Source organism: Pituophis catenifer, unplaced genomic scaffold (genome assembly GCF_029215685.1).
Source record: "Pituophis catenifer annectens isolate HBS135680 unplaced genomic scaffold, rPitCat1.0.hap2 SCAF_1, whole genome shotgun sequence".
NCBI lineage: Eukaryota > Metazoa > Chordata > Lepidosauria > Squamata > Colubridae > Pituophis > Pituophis catenifer.
The window spans coordinates 62705622-62722087 of NW_027256881.1; the positions used below are offsets into that span (position 1 = coordinate 62705622).

The 16466-nt window shown below is 33.2% G+C and overlaps 1 protein-coding gene across 3 annotated transcripts in view; it reads left to right on the forward strand.

The window, feature by feature from the left end:
• The window catches only part of STRN (striatin), a 44134-nt gene that overhangs the window by 2252 nt on the left and 25416 nt on the right, over window positions 1-16466 (forward strand). For all 3 annotated transcript variants that reach the window (XM_070932513.1, XM_070932514.1, XM_070932515.1), the window contains exons 2-6: window positions 5719-5822; window positions 8756-8829; window positions 10722-10800; window positions 11436-11603; window positions 15938-16073. In XM_070932513.1, the coding sequence (XP_070788614.1) occupies window positions 5719-5822; window positions 8756-8829; window positions 10722-10800; window positions 11436-11603; window positions 15938-16073 (561 nt within the window). The remainder of the gene's footprint in view (window positions 1-5718; window positions 5823-8755; window positions 8830-10721; window positions 10801-11435; window positions 11604-15937; window positions 16074-16466) is intronic.

Below are 16466 nucleotides of genomic sequence, written 5' to 3' on the forward strand. Positions count from 1 at the left end.
TCAATTTTCGTAAATTGCAGTTTACAAAAATACTAATTAATATAATTGTATTGGAATTAAAATTGCTGAATTTATGTTATTAATTCCATATTTTAAAGTTACCACTCTATAATTTACCGTACAAGCAGAAAAGTAGAAATATTAATTGTTATGATAGGATCAGGAATTTTGAAAAAGTTTAGGCCTTTTAGATGTAAAGAACAAATGAACATGCAGTAGGTGACTAGCTGCTAACATGCTAGATACACAAAGTTTGGTTTAGTAGATCACTCACACATCACTTGCCTTTAGACGTATATATCCAATAGCAGTTAAGATTTTTTTCCTTTGCTAATGCGCAAATGTTTTTAAGAATGTTTGAGAAGAGAACAATAACTCTTCTTAGGCAATATTAAAGTGGTATTATTCACTAGAATGTATACTTTATTAAAATATTCACACATTCTGAAATTCTGACTGCAAGTTTGGATACCCTTCACTTTTTTAACAGCTGGTTATCTTCATTTGCCTAGATTCTGTCATTTTGCCATTTTTAATATTTCATTTTCTACCCAGAAGACTGGGAGGTATTTCATTAAAGGACCTTAGGCATTTCTCTAGAGATCCAAGGTTTTTCTTAATATAAACTTCTCGATACCCAAAGATCAGCAGAAAGTCCCCTGTTAAAGATATTTTCAGTTTCCAAGGGCTGTTCTGTCCGGCACACAAAAGAAAGACTTCTTCAATGCTGATTGCATGCTGTGGGTTATATTTCTCAGGAGTTGGGCAAACTCTGCAAGTAGGCAGATGGTGTACTAATGCAAAAAACCGTTTGTCCCATTGTCTGCAGGAGTGGGAAATGTGATAAAACTACTTTTGAAAATGCTAACAGGTTTAACAGTCTGGCCACAAATAAATAGCAATTTTTGTCTAACTCCACTTCTCCAGATTCTTAATAACTTATCTTTTTCAGTTCTTGAAGAATGATGTTAGTCCAATTTGTGCCACAGAAGCTCATTTACAGAGCAAAACTTATTCCTCTTTAGGGTATTCCTATGTTGAATCAAGCAATCATTATTTATTCAAGAGAGCACAGACTAACCTGTGCAAGGAATTATACCCCACTCCTGAAATAAACATTTCAAGGACAACCTATGAATAATAAACATGATACTAAATAATGCTTTAAATATTGTTGAGGTGTGGCTTAAAGTAAGCCTAAAAAATTAATTGTAACTAAAAAAAATTGTAACATCAAAAAAACAGTGTCAGGAAGATATTTTTCCAGTGAAGCACCATAATTGAGAGGGGCCTTTCCAGTGCCACTAATTGTTTTTGCATATTTAAAGATTATATTTAAAGGGAGGCTGGCACTCTTCTATTCTCTATCAGCAAGAGATTTCAATGCCATTATTGAAGTAATGATAAATTACTTTTTTACTTCAGGAAAAGCTAATTGGAGAAGGAACTTAAGATGGACAAGATTCCCTATAGGAGGCAAAACTAAAAGTATAGTTGCAAATGATTGCAGTGAGGAAAAAAGCAAAATAAATGAGTATGTCTATACAAAAAAACTAGTGAATATTTGAAAACATAGAAGGACACATAAAGGGAATGGAAAGAGGGCCAGGTAACAAAGGAAGAGTACAGGCATATAACTTTGAAGTGTAGAGCTGGTGTCAGGAAAGTAAAAGCACAGAGCATTAGGCTGAGAACAAAAATGGTTTCAGTAATTAGGCTCAAAGTACAAAGAAAATAGCAGCAGCATACAGCTGCTCAAAGAAGGAGGCAATACTGGTAAGAGACACAGAAAAACAGATCTTTCAACTAATGGCTTTGGGCAGTCTTCTTAAAAAGCAACTTTTATGTGTTGTACTAGGAAATTGTGAACGACTATATGAAAAGGTAGGATTGAAGTTTGAGTTTGATCAGAACATAGTAAGTGCTTCATTACTTTGAATTCTTTATCTCTAGGAGGTGATGGATTACATCTATGGATAGTAAAAGACATAAGAGTCTTGCCATATCTATGCATTGTATTTGAGGCATGTAAGAGAGTGAACTATCACATGACTAGAGGAGAGCAAAAGTCTCTATCTTCAAAAAGGAAAAGAGCGAAGTTTTATGAACCATAAACCAGTCATTCTGATATTAATACCTGGAAAGATTCTAGAGCAGATAATTGATTTGTAGGCATTTTGAAAACAATGTGATTGCTAGGGTAATTTATCAGGTGTACATTCATCAAGAACAAATCTTCCCTCTTATCTCACTTTTTGATTAGGCAACTTATTTAATTGATATCAGTCTTCAGCAAAGCATTTGGCAACATGCCTTACCTTTATAATATACAGATTAGCAAGCACTCTGAGCTGGATGGTATGACAATAGGCGCATAGCTGGTCTCCACTAAACTCAAAAGTGTTATCCGAAGTAGTTCTTCATAAGTTGAAGGTTTCAAGTGAGATACCACAGATTAAACATTATCAGTTTTTCATTATTTTCATGAATGGATTGGATGTAGTAATGCAAATGTTTATCAGATTTCCAGATGCTAGAAATTTGGGTGGGATAGCTAATGTCTTAGTTTCACATTCTTTTGCTGTCTTCTGTTTTAGAAAAATGGGCTGAAAATAATAGAGTGAAATTTTAAAGAGACAAGTGCAAAATTGTTCTTTGGAAACAAAAATAAAAAAAAATACATGTAAAAATGGGAGATTAACTTCCATGGTAACAGTACCTGTGAAAAAAGATGTTGGAATAATAGCTGTAGTGAACCTACAGTAGATTTCTGCTCCACGCTACTAAGTTCAAGTTTGTTTCCAAGTTCAATTCGAAGTGCTAGTAATGACCTGTAAAGTCTCATGCTTGAGGATGGTTATTTGAGGGGCCACTTCTTCCTAATTGCCTCTATGTACAGTGAGATGGAACAGTAGAGAGCATGTTGCATCTGATGGGACTTAGGAGATCTTTTTCTTTAGTGGTGACCATATTCACAATTCCAAGAACCTGCCTTTTAGAACATCATTTCCCCTGAGGTCAGATTGGCCCCGATCTTGGTCACCTTCTGGAAGGGCCTGAGAACATAGCTTTGCAATCTGGCCTGGCATGGATCTAGTAACATGGTATGAAACCAACAAAGTGGGTGTACATGGACTCCTCGCTAACCATGTTTTCAGTGACCATTGGAAATTATGACAGTGCTCAGCAAAGGGGCTTGCAATCTGTGCCTGAAGTTATGGTTGCTCCAGCACCCCTGTGATTTCATAATGAAAATTCAAGTGCTTGGCAGTCTGCTCACACTTATGACTGCAGGGGTATTGCAACTATCTCCACCTGCCTATCTCTCCTCCCACCTCAGCTGCCCATCCAGCCCACCAGCATGCTCAACGCTACTGTGGCCCAGACACTTCAGCCTATTTACTGCCCAACTAGACTTGGGAGGCATCAGCTTACCACCATTCCATAAGGCCTGGGAGGCCTCGTCTGATTACAGAGCCCAGCAGCATGTGCATAGTACTTATTTTTAGGGTTTTTCTGCAGCTACTGAGAGGCATACTCACCTTACTAAATCTGCCTGTCACCATTCTCCAAGTGGGCACCATTCTCACAATTGCACGATTTGGAAAATGAGGTTTCTGAACACCACGAGAGCTGGCTCCATTCTCACAATCATTTGGAAGGTTACAGGGTCACTTTCTCCCAATTACGTTAGCTCAACCTAATATAATTTGAAAGGAACAATTGCTAGTGATTCCACATTTTCAGAATGTGATGAGATCCAAGGTTCCAATTGGAGATCAGTCTCCTCCCCCACCAGCCTTTAAGAAGCTATTAGAATCTTATTCTGTACAGCATTGTTGCAATTTTCTTAATTTATTGCACTATTTTTTATTTCATTCTGTTAAATAAATAAATAAATTGTCATTTATGTTAGTAGATTCAACCTAGATTTTTAATCATTTTGTTGTATTTACTGCAAGATCCTGAGAGTCTGTTTATTATGGCATGATATAAATAAACTTTGCAGTAAAGGCAGGTACTGGCTACAGATGTCAGATTTTTTTTTTTTTGCATGTGGAACAAAGTGAGGTTCAGCAAAGATTTCGAAGTCACCAATTTCTTCCAGTTATACCCCCTTTACTATACTGGAGAGTCCCCTCAGTCTTTTGAGGGACTCACTCAAAGGAGCCACAAAAGATGCTGAAACCTTAGATGAGTGCAGAGAACAACAAAAATGCAACTAATGCACGAGTGACCATATTCACAATTCCAAGAACACTGTCCACTTTGGTGGACACAATGGGATCAAAGTCTTCCCAAATGAAGTCCACCTTATGGGTTGTTCCTGGCCTTGGTTATCTAGCTTAGTGAACTCCATGAGACCTGAATTGAAGCAACTTTATTTGATTGATGCTGAACATATTCCCCTCAGTAGTTCTCTAAGTGAATATCCAGCTCTATCTTTCCCAGGAGAGATAGGCTCACTGTAAACTGGCCCACTGGGTAGCTATATGCAGGTACAATAAAGATAGAGAAATGTTGATGTTTTGTCATCCTTATCACCGTGAATTAGATCCGAATAATATATCTAGATCAATGCTCAATTGGTTTTATTCCCTGTTCCCCTTCAGTGGTGCTGGAGACATCTCTTCTCATGCTTTCTCTCACTAAACTGCTCTCAAAGAAAACACTGGGATCCATGTGAGAAAAGTTGCATAGGTATGATCCAATCCTGAGCCCCAGTTGTCCCCTCATTCCAGCAGTGATTATGGTTTTGCTTGGATAGCACACTAGCTCATCAAGAATTATCAGTGAGGTGATTTCGTTTTTTGGGACTGTTGAATTCAATTGGGCTAGAGGAACTGTAGAGAATGTGCTTTTATCAAGCACAAAACCATATTATCTACGGTTCCTCTAGCTGTAATCTTTTTCCTTTTTGAAATTCTTTGAAGCATTGAAATCATCACAGTTGTATTCATTGTTGTTTTTTAGCTAAACTATACCTTTTTATTAGATTACTTTTGTTCTATTGCTGAGTATTATACTATTGTCTTTGTGATAAATAAATCTACAGTATACGCTTAGATTTGTTATTCTTCATTAATGTATTGAATAGTTTAGAAAATACACTAGTATGATGCATTCGTGTATGTATATTAATATTAATTTTCTTATTGTTTCATTGAATAGCAGTTCATTTCTTTTTTATTAAAATAATACATCCTACTATGCCAGAGGTATTAATCTTCTCTTTACAATATTTTCCTGTTCCCACAGGGGGATAATATGTGCCCTCCCTACTGCTCCTTTCACATTTATTGCTGATATTCAATGTCAGGTTGCTCAAGCTGACATGTTATAGGATGTTTGAAATTGCAAGTTAACAACTTCTGGTGGCCCAAACATATCCCTTCCCTAATATATCTTGATGTAATGATAAGTCCCTAATATACCATGAAAAAATGATGTGTTTAGAGAATGTCATATTAGTATGAGTAGGTGTATGCTACAGTCAGATGGGCAAATCAATTATTTTTGTCAGAATACTGTTACTTGATGGGTTTACAAATGAACAAACCAGGATGTTGAATAAGCAATACTTTGCCTCAAAATTTTTTGCCTGGGGATTTAGTTCTTTATTAAGAATAATACTTTTCAAATATTTTGTAATGGAACTGATGTAAGAAAACATCTTGATTTTCTATTAATCTTTCTATTTTAAATTATTTATTTTAGGCTCAAATTGCTTTCCTTCAAGGAGAAAGAAAAGGTCAAGAGAATTTGAAGAAGGATTTAGTGCGAAGAATAAAAATGTTAGAATATGCTCTTAAACAAGAACGGTATGGTGCTTAAGTTGTAAATATCTTATGAGCTGTTAATTGTTAAATGCAAGAACTATTTACTATTTTATATCAAAGCCAATATTATCTTTTGCCTATTCTTCTCTCCAGTACAAAATAAAATGTTATGAAATAATTTATAACTAGGTGCAAGACATCTAAGTATAACAGAAAGTTTGTAAAAAAAACTAGCCACTCTTAATTCATGTTTTTATAATTTTATTAAAAATTTAAAAAGTAAAGTTTAAAATTAATACAAACTAGTATAAAGAAAAAGGAAAGAGAGCTAAAAGGGGAACATGTAAGAAATCTGAATTTCTTACCTGTCCACCAAGGATGATAAAATGTTCCTTCTTGATGTTCACATTTCCAATATGAATTTGAAGTACCTTTATATATTCTAGACAATTTCTTTGATGTCATATACCAATGACTACATCATTTTATAAAATTCTCTAAGTTTATAACATAGTATACATTTCAGTCATTTAAGGCATATATTTTCCCACTATTCCTTCTGTATATTATAATCAAAAATTTTAGCCCACTTTATCATACATTCTTTTATTTTTTTCTTCTGTTTCAAATTTCAACTGATTTATGTTTAGCAAATTACATGTTCATCATTTGTACATAATTTCATTTCAAACTAACCCTAAGAGTGTTCAAAACTATAAACTTGTGTATTTTAAATTTTTCTAATAATTGTAAATACGAAAACTTTGGCAACTATACCACTAGTTTTTCTCTTGATTTTATTTTGTATTTTCCTTGACATAATTCTAATATCTCATGATAAGTTAGCCATTTGTGTTTTCCTATTATTTATTGTCTGTAAAATGCTACTTATACTGAGAGCCACAAAGGTGTTTTTGGGCACAATCTGAGTTTGTATCTAGTCCATAGTCTCAGTATGGCATGCCTAACATAATGATTTTTTAAATCCTGCCACAGATACTCATGCCACCCAAATCTCAAGTCATGTCCTAAAAGCCTTCACTTAGCAATACGCATTCTTTCATTTAAACCAAACAGTAAACAGCAATATACAATTTCAAATCAAATAAACTCAATCCTCCTCTTTCCTTTGCATCCCGTGACATCTTATATTTAACTTGCCACACAAAAGATATATCCTTTTGCCACTGTTTAAATGATGCATCAGTTGTCAAAACAATCGTTTCAGACAAAACAGATATTGTCTGAAACAAAAACTTTCAAATACATATCATTAGAAAGATAAGCAGCTCGTAATATTTTCTATCACTGAAGTTTGATTTATTAGTTTTCTTAATTTGAGATAAACTTGGTGATTTATTGCATTTCGAAAACTCTGATCAAGTGAGATAAGAGATGATGAGATAAGAGAGATGAGCAATCAATTTGTAAATACAGAGTGCAAATGAAAATAAAGCACCATTCTAATTTTAATTTCTGCCACATCAGGTGGACTGAATGTGTTCTCTTAAGCTCTATACTATATACTCTCTGAATTTCTAGATTCTGACCAATCAAAATCAGCATGCCCAATCAAAATCAGTATGCCCATCCTAAAGACATCATATTGCCTACACCTATTTTAAATGCTCGAGATTACTTAGTATAATTTTGGTTTTATATATACTGTATTTATACATCAATATTTAAAATGGTTATGTTTATTTTTTTATTCATATCAATTGTTCATGTAAAGCATTTGATAAATATCTTGAAATGGAAATGACATAAATGATTTCCAACTTTTTCATCAGTAGGAACCTTGCAAAGATCTCATTTTCTGTCCCAAACGCTATTCGTAGAATTGACATTACTGGGACACTGGAAATGTGATATTATTCCAGATATTAAAGAAAGGTGGTTGAATTTGTTTGATCTATCTGTTTTGGAAAAAGCAATATTTTCCATCAATCAAGGGGTGCAGCAATATCTGTTACTATGGCAGAGATCTTTACAATAATATTTTGTACTGATTATATTACAGTTATATATTTTATTAGTAAACCAATGACATAAGTATAAAATATACAATAGATTTTTTCCCCTTCTTAGTTGCATTTTTGGTTTGTTTGCCATTGTTTAAAGATTGCTTTGTTAATTGTATATGTTAAGAATGCTAAATAAAACCCAAAAGTGTTTTCAAAATATTTTTTTAGTTCTAATTTAGTGTTATAAATTAATCTGATCACATATAGAAAAAAGCCAAGGACAAGAATGTTTGAGTAAAAATCTTAATGTAGTTGGTTCTACATTTATTTTAAAATCCATCAAACTGTATCTGTTTTGTTTTTATGCTAATATCAAGGAGTTTTTCCTACGAAATAAAAGTATCCTAATAAACTTAATTGACATTTTTCTCTTTTAAACATAATCCTCAGCAATCTGATTTATCTAAGGATTTTTTTTATTAAACCCTTGATTTCCACAAAAAGTACATGATAATAAATTTCTAATGGTTAAGATATCTCAAAATTCCATCGTTTTTATTTGTATGAGATTCTTTTGAGTTATAATCTGTTTTATTATCCATAACATCAGCAAAAGTTAAACTCAAACCTCAAACTGATTCTAATGTGGTTATTTTAAGATTAGAGTTTTCTTGTTTTCGTGTTGTGATATTTTTCTTAGCAGCTTTATGTTTATGTCTCTCAGTTTAGCAGCAATTCTTGGTTTTTCTGTACATAAGAGTATTTGCAGACTTGTTAAGCATAGCTGAATTGGGTATGTGATTGTAACTTATCAAACTTTTTAAACAAAAACTGCATGAAATTACCCACATTTTTAATTTATATACTTTAAGTATGTATAAAACATTGATATTTTTTAAAAATAGAGAACATTTTGAATACATCTATGCTTGTGGGAATATGTAGATATGAAAGAGAAAGAGGACAGTGACACTTTTCTACCCTAATTGATTCCTCTTTTCTTTATAGAGCTAAATATCACAAATTAAAATATGGTACAGAGCTGAACCAGGGAGATATTAAGCCACCAAATTATGATTCTGGTAAGAATTAATTTTACAGAGGAAGACAGTTAAGACTGAAGAAAAGACAAAGCTGTCATTTTGTAAAGAATGAGGGTCTGGAATAGTTTAGCATGAAACAGTGTTTAGGGCTCATAAGAGAATACGGGATGCTCCTTTTCACGTGTGGTTCTTCCCAGGGGTGAAATGCTCCCAGTTTGGACTGGATCGCCCGATCTGGTAGTGATGGAGGCGGGTGGTTCGGAAAACCGGTAGCAACAATCCCTCCCCCCCCATGCCCAGCTGAGCTGCACAATCATCAGAGGCTTTTTTTTTTACTTTTAAAAGCATTTTTTCTACAACCTCTTCGGCTGAAAAAATGCTTTTAAAAGTAAAAAAAAAAAGCCTCTGATGATCACTCAGCTCAGCTGGGATTGTCAAAGGCTTTTAAAAGAAAAAAAACCCTTTTTTTCTTTCAAATGCCTCTGACGATCAAGCTGAGTTGCCTGATCGGCAGAGACTTTTTTTCTTTTATATGCCTCTGCCGATCAGGCAACTCAGCTTGGATCATCAGAGGCATTTAAAAGAAAAAAAGGGGTTTTTTCTTTTAAATGCCTCTGACGATCCAAGCTAAATTGCCTGATTGGCAGAGACTTTTTTTCTTTTAGATGCCTCTGCCAATCAGGCAACTCACCTTGGATTGTGAGAGGCATTTTTTTCTTTTAAATGCCTCTGACGATCCAAGCTGAGTTGCCTGATCGGCAGAGACTTTTTTTCTTTTAAATGCCTCTGCCGATCAGGCAACTCAGCTTGGATCGTCAGAGGCATTTAAAAGAAAAAAAAACCTTTTTTTCTTTTAAATGCCTCTCATGATCCAAGCTGAGTTGCCTGATCGTCAGAGGCATTTAAAAGAAAAAAAGTCTCTGCCGATCAGGCAACTCAGCTGGGATCGTCAGAGCCTTTTGAAAGCATTTTTTTACAACCTCTTTGCTGAAGAGGTTGTAGAAAAAATGGTTTTAAAAGTAAAAAAAAAAAAAAATTGGCCACGCCCACCCAGTCATATTACCCCCCCCCCCACCAAGCCACGCCCACAGAACCGGTAGTAACAAATTTTAGATTTCACCACTGGTTCTTCCTCCTAAACTTGTTTAAAGTTAAGATTAATCTGCCACACAGACAGTCCTATAAGTTAAGTTTTTAAACTTTGATACTAATTTTGTCTCAACTGTGCCTGAGTGATCATATGGTTAAATTACTTGATAGGCCTCTTTTCACTTTTTGTTGTGGTTAGTCAGAAAACTAATTTAGTTACAATTAAAAACTGGACAAAAATCTATGCATGAACCTTTTGCATAGAATTTGTAAAATAAATGTTGGCTAATTAACATTTAATAACTGGGAAAGCAGATAATAAAAGCAATATAAACAATATGGGATTCAGATTAATTGCATTGGTGATTGGATAATTGAAATGGATGGATTTCTTGGGTTCAAACTGAAATTGGCACTGACTTCACTTCTTATATAGTTATTTTAGAATAGAAAACCACTGTAGGTAATGATAATACATTGTCCTTTCAGTGCTATTAATCTAAAGTCTTATTTTCTGTTTGAAGCTGTAGGAATTTAGTGTATATTCTATGTATATAATTAGGTTGGTGTAATTGTTTTCATTGCCATTAAACATGCCTTTAAACATGCTGTATAGTGGATTAAATTTTCTGCAGAAATATATTTTTTGGGGTAACCATAGAATAATATCCAATGTATATTATATTTATTTAAAATTTCATACCACATCTTTTTATTTTGTTTTTCTGTTATTTAAATAGGCTGGGAATATTTAATCAGTGCTAGAAGATAAATTTGCATAAAAGTGACTCTTCTTCTAACATTGTTGCTTTACTAATTTTAGTCTTGTCTCTGTTTTTCAGATGAAGGAAATGAAACTGAAGTTCAGTCACAACCCAATAGTCAATTAATATGGAAACAAGGGCGACAGTTACTCAGACAGTAAGTTGTCTAAGAATAATAAGCATAATAATGACCTAAAACCTACTTTAATTTAATATATTTTTATTTTGTTAATGATGGGAATAAGCAAAATGTTAGTATCTCTTTTTTTCAGCTCTGGTAGCTATGATGATTAAAAGTAATGGGGTGCCATTAGTTCATCTTTTCCTTAACTTGCAAAGGCTATTTCATTGTGGTAAAATCGACAGTTTTTATAGCTTTATTTTGATGTTTGGCTGATAAAACTCACTGCTCTGGATTCAGTCACTCCTCCCAAATTTTTACTGGGGGAAAGATGAAAAGAGGAGCCAATTATTGCTGGTTTCCTTGGTTTCCCCTTTATAAAAAAATATAGCTGAAGATCTGTGAGGAATTTTCTTCTTGACTAACATAATGAATAATTGTGAATGCATGGATAGAAAAGCTCTCTACTTTTCATGGGAGTTGTAGAGGCTGGTACTGCAGGAGACATCCCCTCTGCAGCTGGTACAAGTTGATTTGTAAGCCTGTTGTGTCAGGCAAAGCTACATTATTCCTCTTACTACTTAAATTGTTGATCAGTTCTGGGTAGAGTGTATCAAATGTTCAACGCATTTGATTGCTCCTGAATAACTGCCATGTAATTGTTCATACAGATACCTGCAAGAGGTGGGATATACTGACACAATCCTGGATGTGAAATCAAAACGAGTACGAACGTTGCTGGGTCTCTCAGGTGATGGTCCAGAAAGGGAAACTGACAAAAACCAAGAATCAATGGTGAACGGCACTGATGTTGAGATTAAACAAAAAGTGATGATTGGGTAAGTGTTCTTAATAATGAGAAATTGTAGAAATTGTACTTTGAAAATCTCTGTGTTAAAAATGAAGTTATTATATGTTACACCTATGTGGTGTAATGCTGTTTTTAAAGGAAGGAGCAGTCTCTCTCTTTCTCTCTCCTCATTTCTGTTTTTGTAAACTATGCAGTTATTATATTGAATGGAAGAAAAAGCCCACTGCATGATTTTTTACTTCTTTCTCTAACCAATACTATGCTTGTCTTGAAAGACATACCATGGTATGTCAGGTTTTCAACACTAGCATAGTCTCTGTGAGAGAAAAATCAAAAGACCCAGTGATGATCATTGTTTACTTTCCCGATGGCATTCTAGTAATTTAGCATATTGGTATAGTGTAAGGTAGTAATTAGCTGCTGTTGAATAATTTAGAACTTGTCATGGATGTAATTGGAAGAAAATAAAATATAAATTGTTTGTAGGAAGATTTAATTCGTGGACTCTGCATTTTTGGAGGTCTTCACTCCTCTAGGAAATGTAATTGGTGGGAATGTATTTTTATTTAATGTTACCAGAATAATTATAAATCAATAAATGAAGCAGACTCAGGACAAGGAAACTTTTAAGAGCAAATTTTGTATTTATTGTTCCTCAAAGTAATTTAAAGTTGACCTAGTGCTTCCTTAAGGAAAAAATAATTATTCTGTCCATAGTGTTTTTATGCAAGCCAATATATTTGCTAATGTACAGATCCCAGTGAAACTTATATACTCAAGAGCATCATATGAATTCGAATGCAACCTGGAAGATTTCAAGCCCATCCATGGAAACATTATTTTGATAGTTTGACAGATATAATACTACTCACACATGTTTCATAATGTTTAATGAAAGAAATGTTGCACTTCTTCAGATCAGCAGACTTCTTTTATGAAAGATAAGTACCATATGTCAGCATGAAGCCCACAGGGATACTAAACAATTAACTGATATTAATATCTAGCATTTCCAGGGTTTGCTGTGAATATGAAGGGTGCATCTTGCCATTAACATTTTTTGATAAAAGAAGAACAAATCAATAAAATGCCATATTTTTTGGTATAGCCTTGCATGGTATACCAGATAGTTTTCATTTAATCTCTGCTTCTTTATTTTAATGTTGTTGGTTTTTTTTTTTTTTTTTTTTGTAAATCGAGTAACCAATATTTAGATATGCATTATTTTAATACTGGATATATAATATATAATAAAATCCAAAACTTGTCAAACATTCTGATTTTTAAGATTGACTTACAAGGCGTATCATTGTAAATCTGTTTTTTGCTAGGCAATATTGACCTAAAACCTACTTTAATTTAATATATTTTTATTTTGTTAAAATTCAGAAATAGAAATATGTCTTATATTGATAGACTGTAAAATATTAATAGTTTCGCAATTCATTGACTTAACTTCAGTTTGAAATATCATCCCTACAAAAGTTTTCATGTACAGATGAGCTGATATAAAGACTTGGGAAGAACTTAGAAATGTTTTTTTAAAACGTGCGTTTGCTATGCTAGATGGAACTTTGCTTCTGAATAACAGGCCAGTTCAACCCAACATGTCTTCTTTCTTGTTAGTTCTTACTGTTCGCAGCCTGTGGCTTGCCTGAACAGAATAAACTTGCACTAACCCAAAGAAGACACTTGGATTTTCACTGATCATCTTTCTACATCTTCAGCCTCCTGCATTGCATCAAATGTTATAAAAGATCACTTCATGCTCACGAACAGATACAGAGGCTTTACAGGAAGGAGAAAGTAGAAATGTGCTTTCTTCAATCAAAACACTATTAGTGTTCTTAAAATTCAAATCTTTCTTCCATATTTCCAATATGTTTTGTTCCTGGGATTATAATTTCCACCATTCTTTGCCTCAGGCTGGTTGGCCTTTTATGATAGCACGTTTGATAGCATTATGAAACCAGTTTCAGAAATATATTAAAACATGTTACACCATTGAAACAAATGCTCTAAATTTGGTTCAACACAGTTTAAATGTATAAGAAACTTTTTTAAAACCTTGAATTAGAAATCTATAGGAATATGTTTAAGCATTTGTACTGAAGTACTAGCTGTAACAATTTAAGTTGATTTTCATTATGGTAAACAAAAATATTTAATCCCCCGTTATGTGTTTCCTAAAGGTTTAGAGCAGTCATCATAAAATCAAGGTTGGCTCAACTATGAGAAGAATCATTTAACACATCTGGAAAGGTTAATTTAGGATTAGGTTCTTGTGCTTCTGCTCTTCCTTCCATCTTCAAAACTTCATACAACCAATGATTCATAGAGAATATATATCATAGAGCTGAAATCTAACTTTTAGCTGAAATTATTCCACAAAAGCTTTACTGAAAATAGGCAATAAATCTTTGTTTTGTGAAAGATATAAGTAGTTATTCTTCCCAAAATAACTGTTAAATTTGTGTATTAAATGGTTATTTATTTTAAATTTGATATGTTCTTTGATTTTACTGCTGCCGTTCCCAAACTTGTTGCCATAGCACCGTGGTGTGCCAAGTGAACTCACAGGGTGACACAAGATATTTTAAATTTTTGAGGCAAATAAAGCATCTGTCTCTCAGACACCATGGAAAGTACTGTCTCAAGGTAGATCACAACTTGGGCTAGGGGATGCCATAAAAAAAAAATACAGAGATGTTATGAGTGCCATCAATTAAGAAAGTTTGGAAATCCCTGTTGTACTGTATTGATTTTTTTATTGCTTCATTCAGTATATGTTATGATACTTATGATTACTTTGGCTGGCAACTGCATTTAAAAATAATTATGCAAATATTTTCAATATTTCCCTGGGCTACTTGTACTGTATAAAATAATTTAGAATCTGTTCATCATGGCTGTGAGTTTTGGGAACTGTAGTCTCAAGGTATTGGGAGGGAATCAGATTGGAAAAAGTGGGATTGGCCTACATTTCCTGATGTTTGTACAACATGATACTATTTAATCATTTTTCATAACTGTGTTATGAAATGGTGTTAACATAAACCATTATATATTTTGTAATATACAATATTTACTTAGGAGTAAGTTACCCTGAATCTGCTGAGACCTACTTATGAGTAAACATGTTCTGTTTTTAGGTCTTGTTCCTATCTTGATATTGTCATTTACAAATGTAAAATGTTTAGAAATGGTAGCTTTACTTATGTTTTGAAGAAGTTCTTCAAAGTGACTTTTCTTTGATGTAACAGAATAACAGAATTAGAAGGGATCTTGGAGGTCTTTTATTCCAACCCCCTGCTTAAGCAGGAGATGCTATACCATTTCAGACAAATGGCTCTTCAATCTCTTCTTTAAAAACTCTTATTTCAATTAATTATGTAGTATGTGCTTTTTTAAAACAAGAACTAATTGTGACATACAGGTTATAGTACTAGTAGGTTTGAAAATAAAGCATGGTAGGAGAGATTTATTTTAGTAATTGTTTTAAATTTATTGTCTTATTTTTTTAAAATAATGACAAAAATTGAAATTTAATTTTTTCAGTAAATTTAAGTATTGGGACAATTGTTGCAGCTTTAGTTAGTTTCTTCTTGTCCCCAATTGCTCATCATTGTGTCAACATAAGAAGTTGCACAGTTATTTCTATCTTTAAACAATATTAAATAGTCTAGAAATATCTATAGCTTTAAACAGCAATCATAATTATTATGATTAATCTTAAAATTAAAAGATGTAAAGTACAAAAATGAACATTTTGAGATTCTTGTTTAATGATAGAAGCACTGTTACAATTTCATATATGTTCATTTTCAAAACTGCTGTCATTAGCAACCATGAGTCTGTGTATTTTCTTTTTCATGCTATCTTCAGTTTCACAATTTTTATCAGATTATTGCCTTTATTTGATTATTAGGTGCCTAAAATTGCCTCTTGGCTTAATGGGCAACATATAAATTTTATAAAATAAATCAATAAGTACCGGTTTTAAAAAAAGGATCTAAATATGAATGGCGGGACCTAGGGTTGGGGAGAAAATAATAATGGTTTCTCCTAGTCCTTCTGGCTGCTTGTACTGTATTTTAAGGTAAAGGAGAAAATGAGCAAAAATAGTCTTAGTTCCTTGGTTTCAGTTTCACTTGGTAATGAAATCTTAAAATCCAAAATATTTGGATGCTACCAAAAATAAGTTCTAAACTTATATGACATCTTGCTTTATGTTTTCTACTTTCAGATATGTAGATCTAATAAAAATGAAATTTTTGATTTATGTTGTGCGACTTTATAAAGCTTAATGAAAAGAAGCATTCAGGTAGATTGATTTGTGTTGCTATTTTAATTTTTATCTAGAAAACCAGATTTGACAGATTCTGCCTCTCTGCTAGAAACATTTAAATTCCTTGAAAATGCTGCTGCAGAATTTAGCGATGAAGAGGAAGATGATGATATTGATGGAAGAGAGCGAACAATCATGGATACATCAACGGTGGGCTGAAAACAAATTAGTATAATAAAGATTGAACCAAAAGGGCAGTTGATCATTCAAAACACACATATTAAAAACTTTAATTGTAAAACACTTGGAAACTGATCAGTGAAAACGCTTGCATATAGCAGTCCAAATATCCCTTCAATAATTTACTTTTTAATCTAAAAAGGTTGTTTAATGAGTGTTCAGCGGATAGACATGCACAGAAACCTCCCAAGAGGGGGGGGGGGGAATCTATGCAGTTATATTGAATTTTATATGAGAGTTAGAAGACTATCTGGTTTTATAAGTTTTGAAGTCTACATTTATATTAGGGGTTCCAACAAAAGAATTCTTTTTAAGAGTCTGTTTTGTGTACTGACACAAAATAGTTGTTAAGAGAGGCTTAAC